This window comes from Cryptotermes secundus, unplaced genomic scaffold (genome assembly GCF_002891405.2).
Source record: "Cryptotermes secundus unplaced genomic scaffold, Csec_1.0 scaffold259, whole genome shotgun sequence".
In the NCBI taxonomy this organism is placed as follows: domain Eukaryota; kingdom Metazoa; phylum Arthropoda; class Insecta; order Blattodea; family Kalotermitidae; genus Cryptotermes; species Cryptotermes secundus.
Window position 1 is genome coordinate 38,803 of NW_019742445.1, and position 26,842 is coordinate 65,644.

The following is a 26,842-nucleotide window of genomic DNA, read 5'->3' on the forward strand; positions in this document are numbered from 1 at the left end:
GGAGTCACACACAGGCCCGGGAAGAAATCAGACGCAAACTTCGTGTCAGTCAGTCATTCACCGCTTCTTTGTAACTTGTTATGTGTGTGTGCCGCAGATTAAGATAAAGTACTGATTTGAAGTTATATTCAGAAGTGGATCAGCAATAAGCAACTAAAAGTGTGTGAAACATAATTAAATATAGATTTTAATTGTGCTTGGATAGTATGTGTTCTTTCTTCATTCTTTGAGTTGTGGCCCGTCAAGGCTCTGGGATAAGAGGACTCAAGCTCTACCGGACCAACAAAACCCACATCCTCAATAAATTAATCCAAAGATCAAAAAACCCTGAGATTTAGCGCAAGAAAGAACAGCGAGAGCGACCAACGTGTGCGGGCGAGGTGAAAGAGCAATTAATAAGAACAAGGTAGGTGAAGGTGTTAAATATAAAAAGTGAGAAAAGGGAAAAGGAGGCCGGAACGGTTAGACCAGATCTAGGTACAATAGGTTCTGTCCCTTCTAGATAAGGCACCAAAAAAAAAAAGGATACTGAGTTACTGTGTTATTATATGTACTGACCATTTGGTATTTTTATTTCTTTTTATATTGTTAATAATTTTATTTCAGAACAGAAGTTTTCGTGGTCCACTTAACATTCTCCATGGCCTTCAATTTTTACGACTTCTGCCCGTGGACCCTCCTGAAATAAGGCATTGACCCCTGGGGACCCATATGGCTGCCGTTGAGAGCCACTGGTCTAGCTTACGTAGCATGTTGATATGAGTTCAGAAATGCATTAGCATGCTGCGTCACAAAGATTTTGGTGTGAATGTACTCGAGTAGACATCTGCAGAACGTTCACCGCAGGAGGATCGATACTGCCCGGGTCTAAAACTGTTGTGCTACACATGTTCCTCTGGGGGAGGGGACAACTGACAGTATAGGGAACCCCGTCGGTAGGAAAACAATTTCAAATTTTGAAAGATGGATAACGTTTCAGAATCCGTAATACTCGTACATTATCTTTTATTTATGCTCTTTATCATTTACATGCCGATTATTTTGTTTCGTTATGTTTCTTTGAACAGCTTCATACAGCCTTGTATGTAATTAATTACAAGAAATTACTTACAGTACCTTAGGAGCCGGGATAGCGTAGTCGGACGACCGAGGGGTCGGAGTTCGAGTCCCGGTAGGGTCAAGAATTTTCACTTCTCCAATCGTTCAGACCGGCTCTGGGGTCCACCCAACGTCCTATACAATCGGTACCGGGCGTAAAACGGCCGGGGCGTGACGCTGACCACTCACCTCCAACTAGTGTCGAGGTCAAGAAAATGTGGATCTGTACATCTACTCCCCCATACGCCTTCATGGTGTAGTGCTTAATTAGTTAAGCACAGGGACTTTACCATTACCTTTTTTTTTTCTTGGCACTACAGTCCCAGTGGGCCTAGGCCTACCTCCATGAACTCCGTTCACTTCGGTTTTTCTAGACCTCACACATGCGGTAGGACTCCTTGGGCGAGTGATCAGCTCGTCGCAAGGCCTCTACCTGTAGACAAACACAGAAAAACGCACACAAACATCCATGCCCTGAGTGGGATTCGAACCCACGATCCCGGCTTCCGAGCGAGCGAAGACAGTGCACGCCTTAGACCGCTCGGCTACCGTGACCGGCCAACTTTACCTTACAGTACCTTAAATACTTATAAGTACCGTAACATGACGCTCAAATTCATATCATATTTCGTAAATTTCGTTGTCTGAAAACTGCTTAACTGTCTTGAGACAGATTTTCTTTCGAATAATACTATATTTTTACATTTAACGTCGTCCGGTAGAAGTTCACTGACGTTTCGGAACAAAGCAGATTAACTTCTACCGGACTACGCAGAGTTGCTTCCAGCACTGTGCATGTCGCCGCTCGGAGAACCTCAGATCCATCATATGATCCTTTTGACTGAAACAATCACATAGATTCATCCCGTGTGCAGCACGATAAGAATGCTTGGTGTCTGGTGATATATGGTTTGTTTGAAAATTACATGTACATGTCAATACTGTATCAAGTACGTAGTCATTCAGCTGCAGCAACAAGCCACCTGCTTTTCAGGTTATTCAATGGCGCAGCTAAAAACTTCTGTAAATTGGAGGTTTAACCGTCCTCCCTTGAGGCTTCCTGCCCACAAGTTGGTTGCCACCTTTTCTTACCGTCCGTCTTGTTCACCTTACGTTCGGCGTCACTTTGACTGCCCTACTTGGTGGTGCCGCTGTTGAAGTTGTTGGGGCGTGGCTGGTTCCGGCTTGACGAGGCTCCACCGCTTCTTCCGGCTCCACCGCTTCTTCCGGCTCCACCGCTTCCTCCTTCCGTTGCTGATTACGGGGGTTGGAATTTCAGGATAGGACCTGATGTTATGGGCGCCAGCAAACAGCTAGGTGCGGTTTGCGATTCATTATAAAGGAGGGAAGGCGTGAGTGGATGGAAGCTGGCGATGGGTTTGACTAGCTCCTGGCGATGAGTCTCTCCTCAGGTCGGCTACGGGTCAGGCTCGGACAAGTGAGGGTGAAGCACTTCTAACCAACACAATGCACTGTACCACTAGAACACTTTATTGTTTCTTACAGTCACTCGGCGGTATAAATCCACACAATCAGGCCTAGTTTCGGCTTCCAAGCAGCCGGTGTTGCACTTGCTCAAATTACCCGATCAGGTCGACTTACCACCGTCCGCTATGGATTAAGCTAGATCTCTTTTATGTTATGGTCAAATTTTGCACTTCTAAGAATTATTTAACTTATCAAGCAAGTATAATCGCGGGGTTTGCCTCCAACAAGTTCGAAAGTTTGTAGCAGACTCCTAATCTTAAAGTGGACTCTCTGCCGAGCCAGAGGTCCTAACTGCGTTGTATCCGCCTCTTCTCTCCTCCTGCTAATTTCCCGGATAGGCTGTTTCAAATAAGGGGAGTTGGCTTAATTTTGGTTCCGGCCAATGACCGATTGTTTTAGAGGGAGTTTCGGCCTAAAATACCAAACGGCGAAATTGACAGCGATGCAACTTATGAGGGGTCGCTAATGATCTCCTGGCACTCCCACTTTTGACTTACGGCTGGTGGAGACTGTCACTTCTCGAATTCACAAAGTGGCTTGCCGTTGTAAGTCAATTTCTCAATTTCTAAAGAAACTCAGTGGGGTTCCTTGAAGTATCATTTCTGCCCTTTTCGAAAACAACACCAGATGCTTGGACGCAAGGACTAGCAGATGTCCTTGTCCGCGCAAGTTCGGTCTATCTGCTCGTTCTGACTGTGTGTCTTAAACCTATGTTTCTTCGTAATTCTTATTGTCTACTTGATAAGCTACTGAAATAAAAAGAGGGGGGAGGGGAAGGATTTCAATGGTGCGGTTACAGAGGTTCAGGTTCTTCAGTGCTCTTCGAGGAAGACTGTTTCATCTCTACTCATTAATTGACGAAAGAAGAAACTGTAAATTAAAATAATTATGGAATTAAAGTTTGTATTAATTTGAACAGTTGCACACGCGGTAGAGTAGCTGGTTGAGGTACTATGCTACAAGCCGGGAGGTCGCGGGTTCGATTCCCGATGAGGTAATTGGACTTTTTTCAATTTACCTAATCCTTCCAGCCGCACTATGCCCCTGAGATCGACTAGGCCTCTAACAGAAATGAGCACTAAGAATCTTCCTGGGGGTACCTGTGAGCCGATTCCTGGAAAATGTGGGGAATTCGACGAAATCTACGGGCCTCCACGGCCAATTACAGGGATGGTTTCACCTTTTTATAATCTGAATAGTACTAATAATTGGACTTCATTATTTCAACACTAAAATAGAGAAATCATCAAAGTACTCCTGCTTCATATTTGGCAGTTCTTGGATTCGACTCTCGGTTCGAATGCTGACTATTCTGATGGAGACCATTGTGGTTCACTTCATTCCCACCGTGAGCCTGAAGGTAGGCCTTAATCACTTCGTTCCACACTTTTCCTCGCTCACATGTCTAGAACCTCTGACGCAGTAGGGAGGGTTGGAATCTGAGGCCGTAATGACACGGGACTCGGCTCATCCTGCTATGTTATCTATGACTACAACACACAGTGTATAATACGCATGACGGGGCACAAGTTCATGAAATCCGGTGGCCATCAACCGTGAAATATACTGAACCCCCCCCCCCAGATCCATGTTAAATAACGGCACGTTCACACACACAGCGACATCGACCATACGGTTTATGTCGCATGAAGTAGTAGAATATAAAGTGTAGTCTTAGCTTTCATATGTGACGACATGCGACATCTACCGTACGGCACTCGGACTAAACCACACGGACTGCGACAGCCGTCCGACTGTCGCAGGCTCAGTGGGTGATGCCATCCAGTTCTGTGATTCACATTACGCGACTTCATCCGTACGAACCCTTGGTCTTCTGTTTCGCGTTATTGCATTAGTTCTTATCGTTGTATTGTTGTTGCGAAATTGGTGAAAATGAGTGGCATTGATGTTAACAAGGAATTGTTAATAGCGTTGATTGAAGAAAAGCCAGTATTATGGGATAAATGTGATGAAACATACAAAGACAGAAATGCTACGAAGGAAGCTTGGAATGAAGTTTGTGTGGGGCTAAAAGAAGATTTCAAAACATTAAAAGACTCCGAAAGAAATGTATTTGGTAAGCAGGTACACTTATTACTTTCACAGCATATCTGGCCACGCCATAGCTCAAGCGGTTAGTCGATGGCTTTCCACCGCGGCGGCCCGGGTCTGGTCAAGTGGGATTTGTGGTGGACAAAGTGGCGCTGGGGCGGGTTTTCTCCGAGTACTTCGGTTTCCCCTGCCAATCTTCATTCCACCAATTGCTCCACAATCACCTTCACCTATCATCTGGAGCTGGTACAATAGGCTAGAAGTGGCCGCAGTACAAGGGACTTAGTCCCACCACACTAGCATTAAAAAAAATCACAGTATATCTGTATTTGTTGAACAACGCTATAATGAAGGTATGAAACTAAGGGAACGAATTGAGTGTACGTAGCTGAATGTCGTATTTTTAACAACTGCCAGGGAACAGCTCCAACACCCTCAAAATATTCAGATAATATTTGTCTTGTATGGTTCGCCGAACGCGTACCATGCGTCTCGCTCTCTGGTGGCAAGTCGTCCAACGTTGATATGTTTGTGGTAGCCTCTACCGAAGTTTCTTCGATCGGTAATCCATCTCTGTCCCTTATGAAATTATGTAAGACCACACAAGCCTTCACAGTGTCAATTCCAAAATCCGGCTCAACATTAATCGCTCTGTGTAAGATTCGCTACTTGTTACTAAAAATTCCGAAAGAGCATTCAACAAACCTACGAGCTCTGATCAGGCGAGAGTTTAAAATATTTTTTTGGTCACTTAGCTGTGACTCACAAAAAGGCTGCAATAAGTGCTTATGTAGTGCGAAAGCCTCGACTTTGACGCTGATCATTCTGAGCCCTTATTTATTTGGATGATTATAGATGACCATGAAATTTATTTCTAATTAATTCTCGGTAATTTTAATTTCAAAAGTCTTATGTTTCGATATTACTGGAACTTTAATGTGATCTATAATATTGTATTTTATTGTCTGGGACGTGCAATACGGGTTTTATGTTGAAATTTTCTGGATTCTGGCATGACCAAGGAGTCCGGAATTCTGACAAACGAGCAGTCATAAATTTAGCTCGGGTACAGGGAACCGGACGCGCCTAGAAGGAAGGTCAATGAGAAGGACAGGTCAGAACTTGTTACAGTTGCCTGTGAATGAGGGCCAGTATGATTGAGTTGCCTCGTTCAAGCTTCCTTACGGAAGATGGGATGACATGTATATGTCCACACCATGGAGAATTCGAATACTTTCGAATTCCCGGCGTGGGGTGTGCAAGCCATTCCACAAAAGGGAGACTTTCACCATGTTCCGAAGTGAACGGACGTGAACCTTGCACGCTCCGAGGCCTAGCTTGCAGATCGTGTAACGCTATAACTTAAAGCATACATAAAATTAACAGTGGTTTGGAGAACAAAAAGCTGAATAAACGTCAATTGGATCATGTAACATGTAGTGCAAGAGAGAAGAGTAAGGTGAATAAATGTATGCACTGTAAGACGGGTCACAATAAATCATGGACAATTGGATCAACTCCCAGAATACCGCTCGCTTCGGCATCGCTACCCTGAGACTCATGCAAACCGACCCAGCTAGTTTCCCGTACCTATACCGATCTTCCTTAGTTTGATCTGTGAGGACAACTTGCAGTGGCCATCATACACTGTCCTAAGGTGGTAACAGGTATAGCAGGGATAGCACCATTCCGACTGAGCTGAAATTCAAAGAAAGGCGGGTTGGAGAAGAGCGGTGTTAACTTATTATTCGAACGTGCTTTCCGTCTACCGCTCCAATGCAGTTGGGGAAATTGGCATTTCTTTGAAACTAGAAGCGATAGATTTCCATTTTTCCTTGGTAGGTAGAGGAATGCATACCGATCGCATGACAGACCACATGGCTCGGCATATATCTCGGACGATGGTCCTTGCAGTTGAAACGCCAGTTCTGAATGTGTAATATAAGTCAGGAAAATTGCAGCCAGTGGCAACGTACCTGAAAAAAAGAGAGTATTTCTTATTAAGTGTGGATACTTTTTTGTATCTTTAGTTAGTTATTCAATAGTAAAACTCTTCATCCAATTACTTTCATTTATTTGTTATGTAATTAATTTTTTCTTAATTAATTTTAATTTACTTGAATTTCATTACAGTAAAAGAAGTTCTAAAAATATGAAGAAATATCAGAGACTCTTACGCTAGAACTCGTAGAAAAATAAATACAGACAAAACTAGCGCAGCTGGGGCATTCTTTACGAGGAAATGCTTGTATGCTGAACAACTGCAGTTCTTGTCTAAACTGGATTGTGAGCGCGAGACACCAGACAGCCTATACAGTGACAAATCCCCCGAGGAAAACTTGATTTACCACCTGCCGACCAGGAAGCTGCATGTTTTAAAAAGCCATCTCCCAGAATGGGATCGACAAAACGTCGCGATCGCGTGCCAGATCATGTAGAAGTGAGACTGCTGGCAGCGCTAGAAAATGAAACACCAAACAGGCACTTGTCTTTCTTTAAAGGTGTTATTCCTTCTCTTGAGAAATTTGACGATGATGATGTCATAGAATTTCAAATGGGAGTGTTGCAACTTGTGAGCAACATCAAACGACGCAAGCGAATGAACACCTCCCAATGTGGCTCAATGTCCACGTGTGAAGGGTGACACTGGGACCTACAGCAACCGTCTCCGCAGGAGAATTACAGAAGAGTGACAACACCATCACAACAGTGTGCATCCCAGTGCTATCAGAATTTCGGCGGCCAACTCACTCAACTAACTCCTATTTCCTACACTGAAAGTTGTCCTTCCCCTGCGTCGTCTACTTGTTCTAACTCAAGCAGCACTTCCGGTTCGTTTGATTTCTGCTCACAATAACTTGCAGACAAGGCACTTTTTATTTAGTATTTTTATAACTTAAAAACATATTTTCCAACATTTCTAGATGTTATTCTTTGTAACCAGTACGTTCTAAAATTTGTAAAACAAACATTATTTCAACATCTGAAAAGAATATAATTTAACTTACCTTTGTAACGTCTTTACTCGGCGCCGGTGGGAGGTGGCAGGTCCCGCCGCCGCCGCGTACTCCTCACTAAAAACTCTCATTTTGGCCACTGAGAGTCAGGGGTTCGTCTTGGTGCAGGAGCTGACGCTGAAGCCCAAGATTAAACAAACCACACTCCACACGTTGATAGTAATACTAACCAAGTTTATTGAAGAAAAGAAATTACAGTAAGTTTGCTTTAAGAATGACGACCCTCGCCTCAGGCGAGCTGTGTTGTGTCTGCCACGCCTAGGGCTTTGTTCCCAAAGAGATCATCACGTGCTACAGTTTTTTTAGGTGGCTATGCAGCCTCGCATGGATCCAGTAGTGGGGCCACTGGTCGTATGTCAAAGCTTACGGGTGAAGGGGTGAGGCTGCGTGCCGATCTTTCTAGCTCCAAATAACACTGCGTGTGGTCTCTTTAGGACTGCTTATATTAAGGGTACTCTTAATACTAAAAGGTTATATATTCGAAAAAGTTACAATAAGTGAGTGGGGGTCATATATGACACCTTATTGCAACAGCAAGCATATGTACGTGTGGAATACAGTTCCTCATTTTGGTGTTTTGGCGTTGAATGGTGTTCTTCAGTAGGGCACTCATCTCATCTCGCCTTTGATTGGTTGGATGCACCCAGTGCAATCTTTCCTGCTGCCTCCGTTTTTCTTTTCGGCGTCGGTGAAAATTCCACATAGCAAGCACGCGCTCTCGGTCCAGCGTTCATTGTTCCTTCATCAAAACTGCCATTCGATGCGGATAAAGTCGCTCTAGTGTGAAGAGGAGGTCGTACGGGGGAGGAAAAAAAAAGGGGTACATTCTTCGTACGACCGATGTGGCTGTGTGTGAACCGTCTTTCGGTGATGTTTACAAAGACAATTCTTTTGCCTTCAGAGGAATCGGAGCATGACGGTTATTCCACTGTGTACAGTGCAGAGGAGCAGGACCCCTACTAAGCCAGGCGCAGGTCACTTGCTGCCTATTTGGAGGGCGAAACATGAAACCTTCACGGAACAACGTAACAGTGTAGTACCTTAAATCACACAAAATTGGGTCAATTCTTTTCCTTACACGCAGTCAAGGATAGAACTCTTCTCCTGTGTAGCTGATAGTGACGAAACACAGGTAGGTTAAGTTCTGCAGTGTTCTATTTGCCGAAGAGAAAATTAGGATCTGAAGGAGGTTAATTACCAGGGACCATTAAGTTCAAGGATCATGTCCCCCTTAGCTTAGAATTCGAACTTGTCATAATACATTGTACTCACATTGCTCGAGACGGTCTTCGATTTGATTTTAAGCCTCCACAGTAGGACTATGTAATTACGAAAAAAAAGTGATTTAGTACAAATCATTCAATGTTACAAACTGTTAAAATCACGATGTATAACAAATAATCGTTAATTAAAAATTAACTTATGTTGAACTTAAGTGGTCAGAGTTCCTGGTTACAGATCCAGAGGGGACCTGGGTTCGATTCCAGGCCCTACCAGATTTTCTGAAAAGTAGTGAGTCTGGAACGGGGTCCACTCAGTCTCGTGAGGATAACTGAGGAGTAAATAGCGGATTCGGTGTAGAAAACCGAGATTAACGGAGGGTGGGGATCCGTTGTGCTGATCACGCGACATCCTCTATCCGCCGAAGTTTTCACTAACTTCGCCGAAAACCGGCGGTCGCTCGGTCCGTATAGTTCTCTTGCGGACTAAAACCACGGAGTTTTGAATTAAACTTAAGGCCGGACATAATTTATTTGCTCAGTCTTCATATTACGTATAATTATAAGAAAATATTTGCACGTTACCTTAACCCTATAAAATAACTACATTACAAACATCTCTGCAACAAACACATCTGGAGTATAGCTTAAATAATTACATGTAGCAGATTCCGTCTTGGAAAGCTGACATAACTTATGTAGTCAGGAAATGTTCCACATTTCATGAAACCCGAGCATTTATTATGGTGTTCACAAGCACTCGCCTCTGGTCCATGTCCTCGGCCAGCTGAGTCCAGTCCGACTGGACAATGTTTCTCTAAGGTCAGGTTCAACAGGCCTATTATTCTGTCTCACCTGTGATCTGCTCACATCAGCTTTTCCGATTAAGTAAACAATCGAGAAGAGCAGACAAGGACTGGTTTTTCAGGTTGCAAAATAAACCGTGTGATAGGAACTACTTGAATAGTTACCTTTTTTTTTAATTGCTAGTGGGGTGGGACCAAGTCCTTTGTACTGCGGCCACTTCTGGCCTATTGTACCAGCCCTAGATGATAGGTGAGGGTGATTGTGGAGCAACTGGCGGAATGAAGATTGGCAAGGGAAACCGAAGTACTCGGAGAAAACCTACCCCAGCTCCACTTTGTCCACCACAAATCCCACTTGACCAGACCTGGGATCGAACTCGGGCCCCCGCGGTGGGCAGCCAGTGACTAACCACTTGAGCTATGGTGCGGCCCTAATAGTTACCTTACTTTCCCCTCTGAATGAGAGACAATAGGCTTATGAGACCGCCATATTGTCTCAGTGTCTTCAGAACTAGATATCTAAACAATAGGAAGAGGATATCTGAGGTCTGTTTGAAATTCCTTGTTATATCAGGAAACTCAGCAGAAACGTATTACCGAACTGCACTGGCCTGTGCGCAACTCGCTGTTCCAGACATCCATATTGTAGACAACAACTGACATCTGGTTTTCGTGGAGCATGGGGTGTGAACAGTACATTACTGGAGTCCATCTTGCCTTTGAAGGGTTCTATCTTCTGGGGAAAAAACGCCTTTTCGCCCGTTGAAAATCAAACGACGTTCCGAAGGAACATGTCGCTTCCATATTCAGGGATGATGAACAAGCCAATAAGAAACCAGCAGCAAGCAGGGAAAAAGCTCTGTTCCTCTGAAAAGTCGGTTGGCTTTGAAAGGACTGCACTGTGTTGTATCATAGAAGATAGAACCTTGCATAACTACCGCTATGAGAACCTCAGAATTATCAACACGATAGCAGCGCGAAATTGAGGGGCTTACATTAGTTACGAGCAATGTAAGGTTGTGATTTTCTGTATAGGTAGGCCTACGGATATTTAAAAATATGAGTAGATATGCAGCATTTACTATGGAATTATTTTTATGAAAATGCAAAAAAAAAAAAAAGTGACCCCGCGAATTATTTTGGTTTCATGATGAATTGACATGTGATATTACATTTAGATATTTTGTATAAAACATACGACGTGTTTCGGTTTGCTATGATAATGCTATGATGGATAATTATTTTAAAATGTATAAAATGCGATGCAGATGCCATTAACAGTCTTCATATTCTGAAAGGTTCGTCGTAGAGGGGAAAATAACGAATAGAAATGTTTACTTTCGGTCGGTCACGGTAGCCGAGCGGTCTAAGGCATGTGTTGTATGGTACGTGTCATATATGACCCCCACGCAATTACTGTAACTTTAAATGTATAACCATTTAGTATTAAGGATACCCTTGGCATAAACAGTCCTAAAGAGACCACACACGATATTGTTTCAAGCAAGGAAGATTGAGATACGACCAGTGGCCTCACCACTGAGTGCGTACAGGCCACATGGCTAGCTAAAATAAACACTGTAGCGCGTGGTGGTTTTTTCGGGACAAAGCCGAGGCTTAGCAGACACAAGGCAGCTCGCCTGACGCGAGGGTCTCACTCTTTCTTTCTAAATGTAAAACTACTGTATTTCTTTCTAGTGTTTCATTTCTTCAATAAACTTGGTTATTAATATTATCAACGTGTGGAGCGTGGTCTGTTTAATCTTGGGCTTTAGCGTCAGCTCCTGCACCAAGACGAACCCCGGACTCTCGGTGGCACTAGTGAGAGTTTTTAGTAACAAGTACGCGGCGGCGGCGGGATCTGCCACCCCCACCGGCGCCGGGTAAAGACGTTACATACGACGTGCAAGCCGAAGTGGTAGGTGGACGGAGCAGTCTTGTCGTTCCATACAAACAAATTTAGATCTCTTACGAGTATGTCCGAAAATTACGCGGATCGCCGGTAGTTGTGCGTTTTACCGGATTGCCAGGAAACTGCATGTGACGAACAGGATGTGGACTGGAGCGAAGTCCAATCGAAGTCAGAAAAACTCGGTCCAGTCTGGTAGATAGGATAGATTTATTAAGTGAGTCGAACAGACGACTTACACCACTGGCTGCTGACTGTCGACTGTCCTCAGGAAGGTTATATTCAAAGTAACATACAGCATTGGCCCAGTTATAAGCATAAAAACTAATAACCTCTACCTCCCTCTCAATTAGTGAGTACTGCTCACTAACGCTTTGTTTATACTGTCGAATGGTTGTCAGGTTTATAGCTGTGTGTGTCTTTACTCTGCCACGAACCCAATACTATTAAGATATCTTGTGGCATGTTAAGAATTCGTGACTAATGAAAAGCTATGACAGCTAGCGATAATATCAGAGCGCTGGCTGGCTTATGTCTGTTGACATCCTAAAATAACAGAGGGCTCTGTTCCTTATGACAATGTTACCTCATTTATACAGGAACTCTCTCTCCTCTCCCTTGTTTCTGGATGGCAAATAGGTCAATCCACTCGCTTATTAAACTGAGGAATTTACTTTGTTTCTAAGTCAATGAATGNTTTCGGGTGTAAATTACATGTAAATAACCTTCATAGCACAGTGCGTACAATGTGTACAACCTCTTCTAACTCTGCATTTTTTTCACACAGAGTATATGTGTGTGTATATATATACACAAGAAGATAGTGCCCGAAACGGAAAAAGAGATGACTGCCTGCCAAGAGATGGAGGCACAGAAAGAAGAGGTCCCCGTAGTAGACGCCCCGGGATTACCGGTCGGAGAACCGAAGAAACGGCGTAGGGACCAGAAACTGGCCGCGGAGCGCCGCCGCCAGAAACCGAAGGATGCAACGCGGGTAATTCGTGAACCCCAGAAGGAATTGGCTGTCACACAGAAGGGCAACACGCCGTGTGGAAGCGGCACGGCAGAAGGGAAACCGTAGGAAGACATCCCGTCGCGCGACAGTGGCACGACGTTGGAGAAACGACTTCAAGAAGGAAACTCCCAAGGGAACCTTCGGATGCCAGCGTAATGAATCGGCCGCCGACTACAGAAGAACAACACGCCGGGCGAATGTGGCACGACCCAAGATAGACAACCTCAGGAACACCACCCAGAAAAAGCGTGGACCCCACGAGAGGTTGGGATTCTCCAGCAAGGGGACGACCTTCCGTGCCAGAGTAGCACGGCGCAACAGGATCCCCAGAAAGAACTGGGTCAGGAACAGCATACTGAGGGAAAACGCGACAGGATACACGCCCGGGAGGAGACATCAGACGGAAAAGGAATGCAGCAAGGGCGTAAGGAACCGAGACGTAGAAGAGCCTCTACATCCGAGGAAAGGGAGGAAAACCGCAAACGGTATAGGAGGATGGAGTGGAAGGCAGCAGCCGCGACTGGAAAGGACAGAATCCAACAGGACATACAGGAAGACGACTGGACTAGTGATCACGTAGCGTATAGCCAAATCTCCCGTCGGCCTACGCCAAAACAAAGATTGGACACTATGGAGGGGTCGACCCCCTCCAAAACGGAAAAGGGGAAACGACCCTTATGGGAGGAACCGGTAAAGTAGAAGTACCGGCCTCCCCAACAAGGATGAATGGAGAACAAATGAATGTGAAACAAGGCGACAAACAAATTCTGGACCACGGGAGTGCTCGGGACGAGCACAACTGAAGAAAGGGGCGGATGCGGTAAAATGAAGGGCGCAATAAGACGCGCGAAGGACACCAAGGCCGAATGCAGACGTTGCCAACAAAACACCACGGAATCGAAACCGAGGGAGAACCTTTAGGCTGTTCGGGGACGAACAACCTTTAGAAGGGAGCAATGTAACGTGTCTGGAATCCAGAAGAGTCGCTTCTATGGAAACGCTAGAATAGACCGTTGCATAGGAAGTAACAATAGCGGCCCTGTAACCCCAACAGTGAGCCGTTGTGTAGAGAACATCGAATCTCCACGGTTACGACGAATACGCGAAGCGTTCCCACAGAGAATAACAATGGGTCATTGCGTAGGAAACGCGGAACCCACAAAGCAACGTTTCCACTGCTATAACAGAGGATTCATTTGCCTAGCAGCGGCCGAGGTTATAAATAGCCCAGCTTCGACGAGAAGCAGTCAGTCTTTGTCCAACCGTCTAAGAAGCCAGTCTTGGAATATCTGCCACAGAAGAGAGTCTGCTGTAAACCGCCAGAGAAGGCAGTCCAGTATCGGCCGAGAAATTGTGTAGGCTAACAATTGTAAAGTGTGTGTAAGGCGAGCGAACGGAATAAACTCGCTATATCAGACAACGGCGTGAATTTATTTGTAGCGTGACACCCAAAACACGCTACAATATNTATATGTTGCTGTCTCATCGCCAAAATGCAGAGCAAAATCATGACATAAAGATAGGAAACAGATGTTTTGAAAATGTGGCACAATTCAGATATTTGGGAACAACGATAACAGATCGAAACCTGATTCATGAGGAAATTAAGAGAAGACTGAACTCTGGTAATGCTTGCTACCATTCAGTCCAGAACCTTTTGTCTTCTCGTCTGCTGTCCAGAAACATAAATTTAGAATATACAAAAGTATAATTTTGCCTGTGGTTCTGTATGGGTGTGAAACTTGGTCTATGACATTAAGGGACAAACATAGACTGAGGGTGTTTGAGAACAGGGTGCTGAGGAGAATATTTGGACCGAAGTGAGATGAAGTGACAGGAGGTTGGAGAAACGTGCATAATGAGGAGCTTCATAACTTATACTCTTCTCCAAGCATAATTAGAATGATCAAGTCAAGGAGGATGAGGTGGGCAGGGTATATAGCACGAATGGGGGAGATGAGGAATGCGTATAGGATATTGGTGGGAAAGACATAAGGAAAGAGACCACAGGGAAGACCAAGGCGTAGGTGGGTGGACAATATTAAAATGGATCTTAGAAAGATAGGATGGGATGGTATTGATTGGATTGATCTGGCTCATGATAGGGATCAGTGGAGGGCTCTTGTGAACACAGTAATGAACCTTCGGGTTCCATAAAATGCTGGGAAACAAATGATTCTCACAGGCCAATCAGTGTCCGCTGGGCCGAGTGGACCCAGTTGTATTCCACCCCCCACCTAAGCGGATATTTTAATTTTATGATTCTCAGAATAAATAGACACTATATCCCTAAACTGTACTAACTGATTTTTATAAACTAGATACAGCTTGTTTCTTTAATGTAGGAATTACTTTTTTAAGGTCTGTTAGACAACGATCATGGTTCAGAGGGTTACATCTACAAGCAATAAGTACGAATGCCTTTAATACTCAGTTTATCCAGTTACATACTTGTTTTTATTAAGAAATTACTACTTCTGTTAGTGTATTTCGATGGTAACATACATTTCTGAAAACCCACGAACAGTATGGCAGAATGCATTTTTTTTTCGCTGTAACCGAACGCCAAATAAATCCATACCTAAGCGCCGCAGTGCTTCCAAACGAGATGTCTCTTGGGTACTGTGGGAAGAGTTAAGACAATTTTTATCATGCTTCAGACTAAAGTCTGGCCCTTTCAGTACACGATTGCTCTAGGCGGTAGAAATCGCTGCAAAACTCCATTACTCTCTGTTGCCTGCAGGGTGTTAAGAGCCCGTGGGTTTAATACAAGGTTTGTCTGTTAACTCATGTACCTCAGTCCTACGCTTTTTCTTGTGGATCTTAGTGGTTATATCATCTGCCCTCATCCACAGCCCAGAACCATGTAGGGCGCCAGCTCAGCAAAACCGGTTCTGACGTCATGTTGCACGTTGGTTGCGTATATGGCTCCGAGATGTACATAAAATGAGGCGAGTAGGTTGTTGCTTGACAGACTGAGTCACTCATTGTGGGTTATTTCATATACAGAATGTTCCATAAAAATGTACTCACTCTTTTAATGACACCAAATGAAATGTTCTTTAAAATCGATATATGGTTGACAATTTAAATTGAAGAAAACAAGTCTACTGCACCATGCGTGTTCGCAAATGTTCAAAATGATGACCATCATTATCCAGACAGAGCTGATAACGTCGAACAGTACTTACTTACTTATGGAGCTGAGTCCTTCTTGAGAAAAAGCCAAATCTGCAGCTACTCAATAATTTCCCAGCATTTTATGGAACCCGAAGGTTCATTACCGTGTTCACAAGAGCGCTCCATGATCCATATCCTGAGCCAGATCAATCCAATCCATACCATCCCATCTTATCTCTCTAAGATTCATTTTAATATTGTCCACCCACCTACGCCTTGGTCTTCCCAGTGGTTTCCTTCCTTCTGGAATTCCCATCACATTTGAAATTTGAAGACATTGTCTTTCAGTTTCCTCTTCCAACTCTTGGACTGTTGCTGGTTTTGCGGCATAAACCTTATCTTTGAGGCATCCCCATAAAAATAAGTCCATGGTGTGAGGTGCAGTGAACGCGCAGGGTATTCAACGCTACCTCCTCGCCCAATCCATCTGTCCGGCAAAGTTGTATCGGGATAGGCCCTTACTACAAGATGGTAGTGGGGAGGTGCTCCGTCTCAGTGGAACTAAATCTCTGCATCACCAAACAATTTCAGTGAGTTACGGACAGTCAAAGAGTGAGTACATTTTTTTGGGTCATTCTGTAGATCTTACAGCTGCATTTCTAAACCGTCCCGAAAGTAAGTTGTGTTGAAAGAACACAGTTCCCTCTGTTGATGATATCGTACAAAATGTAATATTTCGTGAACCCGCTGGGTGTAGACCTAAGGTACGCAAACTGTTCTAGCTAGGTCCGCTGGAAATAAAAATGCTCAATAGTGGATTCTGCTGTATGTCCCATTATTATAAGGTTACTCTCTAAAAGGGCAATGGTATTAGTGACGTGTCATTTGGGCGACCTAAATATAGGCTACGCGGGAAAACCGTATAAAGTTGATCATAAGGAAATGTGGTGAGGGGGTATGGACCGATTGTCGCATGATGTGAACGTGATATTGAAACTTCGAGTTCCGTAAAACATGGGGAATGTATTGACTGACAATCAGCTTTTCAAAAATTATTCTGCTCAAAGGAATTAGGCCATATCTTGTGTATTATTATTAGTTTGTACCAATCGAAGATTGAGATGCGATTCCTTTTATTTCAGAATGTAAATTGTTTATGGAATGTCGCATAAATTTTCAGGTTAGCTCCATGGGAACAACCCAGATCAAAGATGAGTCTGTGAATAAGGAGAAATCATGGAAGAAGGCACCATTTTTTTGTGGGATTTATGTTTTCGAGAAAGGCGTTCGGGAACAATAATTTAGAGATCAATTTGCAACCTGTGGTTCGTGGACCGCAAATTTAACGTAAACATTTACAAGATTCTACATTGTTTACGTCATCTGCCTGAAGAACTCACTTCCGTGGAGGTGAAAAATAAACATGTATATTATTCACTTACATTGCTTTCTGTCGCAAAATAGAAGGGAAGCCGGCGATTACAAACAACAGAAGTCAGCTGAAACAGCTATCAGGGGGTCACTGACTCTAGTCTTCTGGACAAGTTGGTCTCATATTTCAGAAGTGAAAACTGTCGAGCTAGAATAACTACATTTTGTAGATTAGAATGGATACAATTAGATGTTATTAACATTGTCCCCAAAACATACAAAACTATAACCGTAGCTGTTTTATATGAATGTGAAATTTAGTCTGCACTCTAGTGAACAGGGTAGAATTTAAGTCTTTGAGAAATACATGCTGAGAATATTTGAACTTACGGAAGAGGAACATTGGCTCTGACATTGAGGGAGGAACATAGACTAGGAGTGTTTGAGAACAGGGTGCTGAGGAGAATATTTGGACCAAAGAGAGATGAAGTGACAGGAGTTTGGAAGAAATTGCATAATGAGGAGCTTCAAAACTTGTACTATTTGCCAGGTATAATTAGAATGACTAGGTTAAGGACGATGAGATGGGCAGGGCATGTGGCACGAATGGGGGAGAAGAGGAATGCAAATAGGATATTGGTGGGAAAGCCAGAAGGAATGAGACCATTGAGAAGACCAAGACGTAGGTGGGTGGGAAATATTAAAATGGATCTTAGAGAAACTGGATGAGATAGTATGGATTGGATTGATCTGGCTCAGGATAGGGATGAGTGGACGGCTCTTGTGAACGCGGTATTGAACTTCCGGGTTCCATAAAATGCTGGGAAGATCTTGAATGGCTGCAGAATTTGCGGCATCTCAAGAAGGGCTCATGTCCATGAGTGAGTGAGTGAGTGATGGGCTTCATATTTCTACTCCTCACTTAGCGATCACATCACAGATGATGAGCCAGACAGGCTATGTAACACGCATGGAAAATATATTGTAACGTGTTTCCGTTACCGATCCCACTTCTGACACCAATGTAACGTGTTTCCGTTACCGATCCCACTTCTGACACCAATGTAACGTGTTTCCGTTACCGATCCCACTTCTGACACCAATGTAACGTGTTTCCGTTACCGATCCCACTTCTGACACCAATGTAACGTGTTTCCGTTACCGATCCCACTTCTGACACCAATGTAACGTGTTTCCGTTACCGATCCCACTTCTGACACCAATGTAACGTGTTTCCGTTACCGATCCCACTTCTGACACCAATGTAACGTGTTTCCGTTACCGATCCCACTTCTGACACCAATGTAACGTGTTTCCGTTACCGATCCCACTTCTGACACCAATGTAACGTGTTTCCGTTACCGATCCCACTTCTGACACCAATGTAACGTGTTTCCGTTACCGATCCCACTTCTGACACCAATGTAACGTGTTTCCGTTACCGATCCCACTTCTGACACCAATGTAACGTGTTTCCGTTACCGATCCCACTTCTGACACCAATGTAACGTGTTTCCGTTACCGATCCCACTTCTGACACCAATGTAACGTGTTTCCGTTACCNAGTTTTGTTAAGGAAAGTTGAAGGAAACGCGCACTAAGATGTTTTAAATGTAGATGGGAGGATAATATTAAAATGGATCTGAAAGAAACAGGATGGGAGGGTGTAAAGGGCTTTGCCTGGCTCAGGATACGGACCAGTGGCTGGCTCTTGTGATCACGGTAGTGTACCTTCTGGTACCATAAAATGTTGGGAAATTCTTGAGTAATGACCTAATGACCCTAATGACAGCCTACATGATGTCGTCAGTTATATCTCTGGACGCGACCGGATATGATGAATTGGAACTTCTACTGTTGCAGCAGTTTTCTTCTCCAGATGGTAGCACTATGCAAGTCTCAGCATACACTGGCGCTATCTGCCATCGATGCCATCTATCCAGTTCGATCTAATTTTCACCATTGCATGTGGTTTGGAGGCAAGTTGAAATCGCTTTGTGTGTCGAGTTTTCGTTAAGAACTCTGAGCTGTTGGAAGGTAAAAAGGTAACACTCTGAAATGTTACAATATCGGTTATACTAGTATTTACATAAAGTAAGATAATGTCCCAAATTTTTAAAAATCGTCACTTGTAAATTAAATATCTAAAAAAAGCAGGCTAACATATTGTGACGCGTTACCTTACGTCCATCGCCGCGCAACGGCTACAATGGAAGTTGTTGAGTTCCAACAGCGACAAATCGAATACAAACAGGCCGTTGCGAAGGAGCGTTCCCGAGGCAACGGATTGCCGAACACGTGAGTTTGGAATAGGCACTCCATGGTAACACAAAGAACAGGGAGCCGTTGTTTAGACAATGCAGAAGCAACGAACGCGTCTCCCCAGAAATGAACTACAGAGAGTTCGTTGTGCCTGTTACGTAACAGCGGACAGTAGAAACGAAACAGCGAGGAATGGTATCTGGTATTCAGCCCACGGAACACCCACATAAGCCGAGAACTACAGAGTTTTAGAAAACAATCCAGTTTCTTTTTCTAAACACAACCTTTCAAAGAATGGATTCTGTCTCCATCCTCAGGTAAAACCTACTCAGTTAGGTCCAATAGATAGAACCAGGCCATATCTCCAGATATCTATGTCAGTTTCAAGAATGAGTTCATAAACCAAACACAACACAAACCATCTGCAAGAGCTAAGAAAATATTGAATTATTGAAACTCCACACATATGAGGCCTTGCACCAGAGTAGTATCTCAAATGAAATCATACATGGAGAGAAGAAATACTCCTTGTGGTGCCAACACAAGGAAAACAAATAGTTCCCACTTCAACTACACTTGATGGCGCTGTAGTATCTCGATTTCTGTTGTGATGACAGGGGTCCAGATGGGACAGAGATCCACGCTGGTTTGACTGATCGGATGGTCCAGCAGAGACATGTGGGCTGATTCCTTTATTTCCTGTATGTGGCATTGGGCTCGATCTGCAAGACCTTTGCTCCATTCCAACACATTTTGTGGTCTTCCTTGTAAGCATGTTGGGCTAATTTTGATTTTTCCTGCAAACCCTGTGTCATGTTATATTTGTGTGACTCAGTGCGTACTTCTAGGGGGTCTGCTTTTTTCGCCGATCTAACATCTGCCGCAGTTTCAGGGGATGCTGCTATATACACACTGCTTCGCCTGCTGGACATCTCTAACAGGTCCAGTTTTCATCAATGTCCCATGAGGTGTATGTTTAGCTTTGAAGATCGTTCTGAGTTGGAAACGGTTCCCAATGCGTCTGAATTTCTCGGAGATATCCTTGACAAATGGGATGACTACAGTGCCCTGGTATGTTCTATCAGAAGAGGGACGATTTCTTGCCGATGGCTTCAATACAGAGTCCACGAATTCTTTTGGATATTCACTGAGCATCAGATCATGTCTTATGATTCTAATTTTGTTATTAAAAGCCTTCTGGTTTTGACATATGACCTTTACTCGGTTGAACAAACTATGAACGACTCTCCATTTTACGTGATGTGGGTGGCTGGACTTGAAGTGAAGATAACGACCAATATAAGTAGGCTTTCGGTACACTCTGGTGGTCAATTTTTGACCCCGCTTCATAACCATGACGCAAATGTGTCAACATATCTTAGCCATTTAGCAGGTTTGTATTCAGCTGTGTCCAATGCCATTTCTTAAAAATGATCCATGAAAATATTACTGACCACCAGACATAGCGAGTTTCCCATTGCCATACCTTCTTTATGCTGGTAGAATGTATCTTCAAAATGGAAGTACACGGTGTGACCAGGCTCTGTTAGGACTCATTTTTTTAAATTTTGCCATGCAATGCCATCTGTTGGCGAGCTGTGACATTAAGATTATTGAAGTTTCAGCTGTGGCTGTCTATAAGGTCTATGATTTCAAAGTGCAAGCATCGCTGCATCATGTATTCTGACCCAGCTGATCGCCCATCAGTACAGTCCTAGCATACGCGGGAAAACGTTCAACTGGTTGCTGTTCGAATCGCTCAATTGCTTATTTGGCTTGCCCTGAGGGCCCTGAGCGCCCTGAGCATCGTAGATAGGGAATGTTACGGTATTTACTTCTTGTGGTATAGGCTGACTAGGCTGTAGATGACAAATTAGTACCATGTCGGATAATACAGAATTTACTTCGGAAAACGCACGAGGTAATTACACATGATGAATTTAAGATTAAGAAGACATTTAAATGAGTGGCCAGGCGTAAACAGCCGTGTAGACAGCCGCGCCTTTATAAACTTATCACTACAGATTGGCACAATGTTCTGTGCAGCCGGAGGTGCGTTTCACGCATGGGAACAGAAATGGTATTAAAGACCAATGCTACGCAATATTACTTTTTGTCAAAGATTATCAGTTTAGGACGTAGTTTGTGACAGGTTGTAAGGTGATGCTGTTAGAAACTTAACCTCACGTTCTGTTTTGACGTTCGCTAGAAGAATAGCGAGAGCGAATTTTGATGTTGTGTACATTTGAGCAAATAAGGAACGAAAACCTTTCAGAGGCCCTGGTGAGTCCGTTGAGGGTGAGACCAAAGGGTCCTTGCGATGGAGATTAGTTTCTTCACCATCAAGAAGAATGGCATCGCTAGCAGAAGAAGTGGGTCAGGAAAAAAAAACACTCTTCTCAAGGAAACTCAAGGCTTGACCACTATCTACAGCTGGGACCCGTGGTGGGGGCCCTGCTGTTCCTGTTTGTGAATAACAGGAGGGTAGCTGGGCTATCCTGCTCTCAGTAGCCTCAAAGAAGAGACTGATTTACGTGCCCAACCTGAGATCTGTGGCTATGCGTGATTAGAGCTCATGAATACTAGGAGGTCTCACTCTGGATGGTTCTGGTTCTAGTACTAAGGTTGAGGCTTTCAAGGAACCAAACAAGACTGGGGGTGCACATTAGACCCAGTAGTGATTTGAGTGCTTGTGGTAAATCTTAGCACACACACCCCTCTAACCCTCACTGTCAGTTCAGTTCAGTTAATCAAATGGAGACTATAATATTATGGTTTATTTCATGACTGCCAGTACCTTAAACTCTGTAGTTTCAGGTTGTAGGATTTTAAGTGAATAATGAATTAGAAGGGATGTATAAGGAAGTTGCCATGGCCTGATAATAAATATTGTTCAAGGATTTGCGTAAGGGAATGAGGAAAGCAAGAGAACCTCAGAATATCCGCCATCTGTTCCAGTTTAGAAGAATACCACCCGAGCTGGAGTCTTCCGCACTGACATTGCCTGAGCAAGTGCAGTCACTTTCGGCAGAAATCAACAGCAATATGCAGACCGAGGAGCATACGTCATCAGTACCGCCGCTCGCTGCAAGTACGATCAATTTGCACAACGCTGAAGGTAGGGCCGAATCAGCTGTTGTATTTTCTGCCACTCCCCACATGGAACATTTAACCCATTCCCCTTCTCTTCTTGTGGATCCGGCCAGTCAACGAAATTATCGCTCAATCTTGGGTAATCTACCCACTACAGGGGTGTCCACTTACACTGGTAGTATTTCTGCCTTTCCCTTCGTCTTTGCAAAATTGCCGAATCCAGTACAGCAAATGTTTCAGGGCCTTCCCGTCACGGACGGATTGGACTTGTCTCAGTTGATTAATATTTTGCGAGTTCTAGTGCGGAGTAGGCACATCCTTACGGTTTTCCAAGTGCCCCCTGTTCACGTCTTGCAAGTCTTTTATAGTTTTACCAAAGGGGCATTGGCCTCAAAAACGTTTGACGCAATACGGCGTGGGGATACTCTCCAAGCTTATCATGAGAGTATACTTGAATTTTTTATTCCAACACGTGCCATGTTGCCATTGATAAGTTCCCATTATTTGAGAGCCCAAAGGGCCAACGAGCCCCTAGCTGCATATATTACTGACATTAAAGAAATTGCTGCTGTTCTGCTTCAGGATGCGGACGAGGAATTTGTGGTCAGAAATGTCCTCGATGGGCTCCACCCTAGGGAAAGAAGTCGGTTAGTTTTTTGTGATATACCTGCCACCTATGCCGAACTGGACAACATGTGCATATATGCACACAACATTTCGGCGAGCGACGAGAGCCAGAGCTCTCGATCGCGCAATCCACCCACTGTCATGACTCTTGCCGAGTCTTCTGTGTCTGGTAACCCTACGTCGCAACCTTCCCAAAAGGTTTGTTATCGCTGTAACAAAGTTGGGCACATCCGGCAAGAGTGCCGTGTTAAGTTATCGGCATTACCTAGCCAGCCGTCTTTATCCCAAGGTCGACGTGATTGACTAGAAGTTGACGCGCAGTCCTCTAGTTCCCACGTGCCTGTTGCCATTTCCAGGCGTGATACTCTTACGGTTTCTACCTTGCAGAGTCAGAGTATACAGGGTGTTTCTGAGTATCATTTGCCGTGTGTTCAAGTGGAATTGGGTTTCGGGCCAGTGCACGCGCTCTTAGACTCGGGCTGGGCGTTCATTAATATCGGTTACCGTTTTCGAGAAGCTTAAGAGGAAATTCCCCACTATAAACACGTATCCCGTCACTGTGAGATGTGTCACTGCGTCGGCGCACACCTTTCCGGTGCACATTGGAGTTGAAAGCAAGGTCAGGATTGATAGGTATACCTTGAAGTTTCCTTTTTATGTGGTCCCGGATTTGATCTAACCAGTTATTTGGGGGGACAATTTCTTGGGCAAGGTTGGCTTGATGATTGATATACAGGAAGGGTTTGCCTTCTGTAAATTCGACCCCACCAATAGAATGACCTTACAGCGTCGATTTTCGACCCTGGAAGTTACGCGGGTGTGCACGGCTTCCCAGTCTCACCCTGAATTTCCCTATTTGAATGACGTAAGAGCTACTCAGTTGAAGCAGCTCATTGAGGATTTTCCGGACGTCCTAACGCCTAAGTTGGGACTCACTAATCTATTGGAGTATGACATCGAGCTAATCGACCCATCTCCGGTTAAGGTCCCGCCCTACAGGTTGATGCCACCTAAAATGGATATCTTGCGCCGCCACATACGTCAAATGCTTGACGAAGGTATCATTACACCCTCCACGTCGGCATACTCAAGTCCCATCTTCCTCGTCCCCAAAGGCCAAGATGGTTTTCGTCCGGTTGTGGACTACCGGGCGCTTAATAAAAAAATCAAAATCGAGTCAGTGCCCTTGCCTGATATACACTCATGTTTACACTGGTTCAAAGGAGCCAAAGTTTTCACTTCGCTCGACCTAAATTCAGCATATCATCAGATTGGTCTGACTGAACGATCCAAAGCATTAACTGCTTTTGCCACTGACTGGAACTTATACGAGTATACTCGAGTGCCTTTTGGGCTGGCCACTGGAGCGCAGGTTTTAACACGGCTCCTGGATAAGGTTTTCTCGGACATAAAGTTTAAGTTCGTCTTCCACTATTTGGACGACTTAGTGGTCTACAGTGATTCCTTTGAGGAACACATACTCCATTTGCATGAGGTTTTCAGTCGGTTGCGTCAGGCGGGGTTAACTGTTAACCCAAATAAGGTTAAATTTGCTACTCCCCGCTTGTCGTTTCTGGGACATATTGTCTCACCTGAAGGAATCACCGTGGACCCGAGTAGAACCGAAGCCATTAAGAATTTCCCTCCTCCCCGGGATGTGAAGGGGATTGCAAGATTCATCGGTATGGTAAATTTCTTCCATAAATTTATCCCCCATTTTGCTGAACGCGCGGCACCCCTTAACATGCTTCGAAAGAAGGGTGAGAAGTTTGCATGGGGAACGGAGCAGCAGTCTGCGTTTGAGGATCTTAAACTAGCTATTATCAACCCTCCTATCCTCCGAACCGCGGATTTTTCAAGAAAATTTACCCTTCAGACAGATGCCAGCTCCGTTGCTGTGGCCGCAGTTCTATTACAGGAGTTTGATGGGGAGCTACAACCTATTGCCTACGCGTCTCGTACATTGTCCCACCAAGAGCGCAAATTCTCCACATACGAGCTGGAGTGTCTAGCGGTCCTGTTTGGTCTGGAGAAATTCAGACCATACTTGGAACATATTGAATTCGATCTGCAGACCGATAATCAGGCTCTATCGTGGTGTTTATCACATCCCCGCCAACTGGGAAGGATTGGTCGTTGGGTGGTAAGATTATCTTCCTTCAAATTTAATGTCCAACACATCAAGGGAAGCCAGAATTTCATTGCGGATGCGTTGTCGCGAATGTATGATACCCCTGTTGATATCCCGGTATGTCCAATGGTTTTAGATTTCCCTATGCTGTTTGAAGATATTGCTACGCACCAGAACGCTGATCCAGTGCTCAGTCCCATCATTCGCCAATTAATAGCTGGGGAAGAAGTACGAGGATATTCGCTGATGAAGGGCGTACTTTATTGTAAGTCCCGTTTCGACGTTAAGCCGAAGGTGGTAATTCCCGCAATTCTGGTACCCGCGCTGTTTGCGTATTTCCATGACTCTCCTTGCGGGGGTCATTTAGGAGTACGTAAGACTCTATGGAAGATTCGCCAGTCGTTTATATGGAAGGGCATGGATGCCGATATCGCTGGCAGAGTTCGAGCGTGTCAGCTCTGTGGGCTCAGTAAGCCCACCCAACACGCCCAGTACGGTATGTTGGCGTCGGAAGTGGCAAGCCGGCCGATGGAGAAATTGTTCATAGATTTTGTGGGTAATTTTCCCCGATCTAGATCAGGTAATACTCATGCCTTGGTCTGCGTAGACGCTTTTACTAAGTTTGTGTGGATTTACCGCAACGACTACTAGGGCATTGGGTAGTATTTTCTCCACTTTCGGCATCCCCGAGACCATTGTTTCTGACAATGCCACTCAATTTACATCTCGTATCTTCCGCAATTTCTGTTTTACCCAGGGAATTAAGCATATTACCACCACTCCCCACTACCCTCAGACTTCCCATGCTGAGAGGTTTAATAGGAATTTGTGTGCCGCACTAATTGCCTACCATCACCAGGACCATTCAAAGTGGGATGAAAACCTGTTATGGCTCCAGTTTGCCTTTAATTCTGCTCACCATGAATCCCACAAGGCGACCCCCTTCAGCCTCATTTTTTCTTTTACAGCGAACTCGCCACTGTCTAACCTGTGGTCCATCGAGGATTTACTTCCTGACCATCCGGATGAACTTTCCATTCAGGAGCGATGGGAGGCCACGAGGAGAAATCTCCGGTTTGCTCATGCGGCAGTCTGGAGGAATTACGATCGCCGTCGCCAACCATCCCTGTTTTCTATTGGCAGCTGGGTCTGGCTCCGGAATTATCCCCAAAGTAGAGCAACGGATAAGGTCGCTGCTAAGTTATGCCCCAGGTATAGGGGACCTTTCACCCTGGTCAAGTACACCTCGCCAGTTTCAGTGCAGTTGGCAGACAGTGACGGCCACAACAGAATCTGGGCTCACGTCTCGCAGTTAAAGGCAGCATGAGAACCGTACGGTTAAGTTTGTAGAAGGAAGCTTGTGATGTGTCTGGATCGTTTTGTGTCCTTCTGCAAACTTAAATCTGGTATTGTCTATTATTGTAAGCACAGGCACTGATGTGTGGTTTAAGATAGGAAGGAATGTACTCTGATATGTATATCTACTCCGAGGTATTAATGATGTATATTTTGAGCCATGGACACATACTTTGATGTATTCCTATATACACCCATTTACTCGGAGGTATTAAAGGTGTGTTATTGTACTGTGAATGTCACAGAGAAATTGGTATATGCATATACAACATATTTA

At 44.4% G+C, this 26,842-nt stretch overlaps 1 protein-coding gene across 1 annotated transcript; it reads left to right on the top strand.

The window, feature by feature from the left end:
• The first annotated feature begins 4,191 nt into the window (after positions 1 to 4,191).
• On the top strand, positions 4,192 to 26,836 carry LOC117282996. Its single transcript, XM_033754983.1, has 2 exons — positions 4,192 to 4,663; positions 26,178 to 26,836. The coding sequence occupies exons 1-2, from the start codon at positions 4,480 to 4,482 to the stop codon at positions 26,534 to 26,536; spliced, it is 543 nt and encodes a 180-aa protein (XP_033610874.1). The 5' UTR covers positions 4,192 to 4,479; the 3' UTR covers positions 26,537 to 26,836.
• Positions 26,837 to 26,842: the final 6 nt, after the last annotated feature.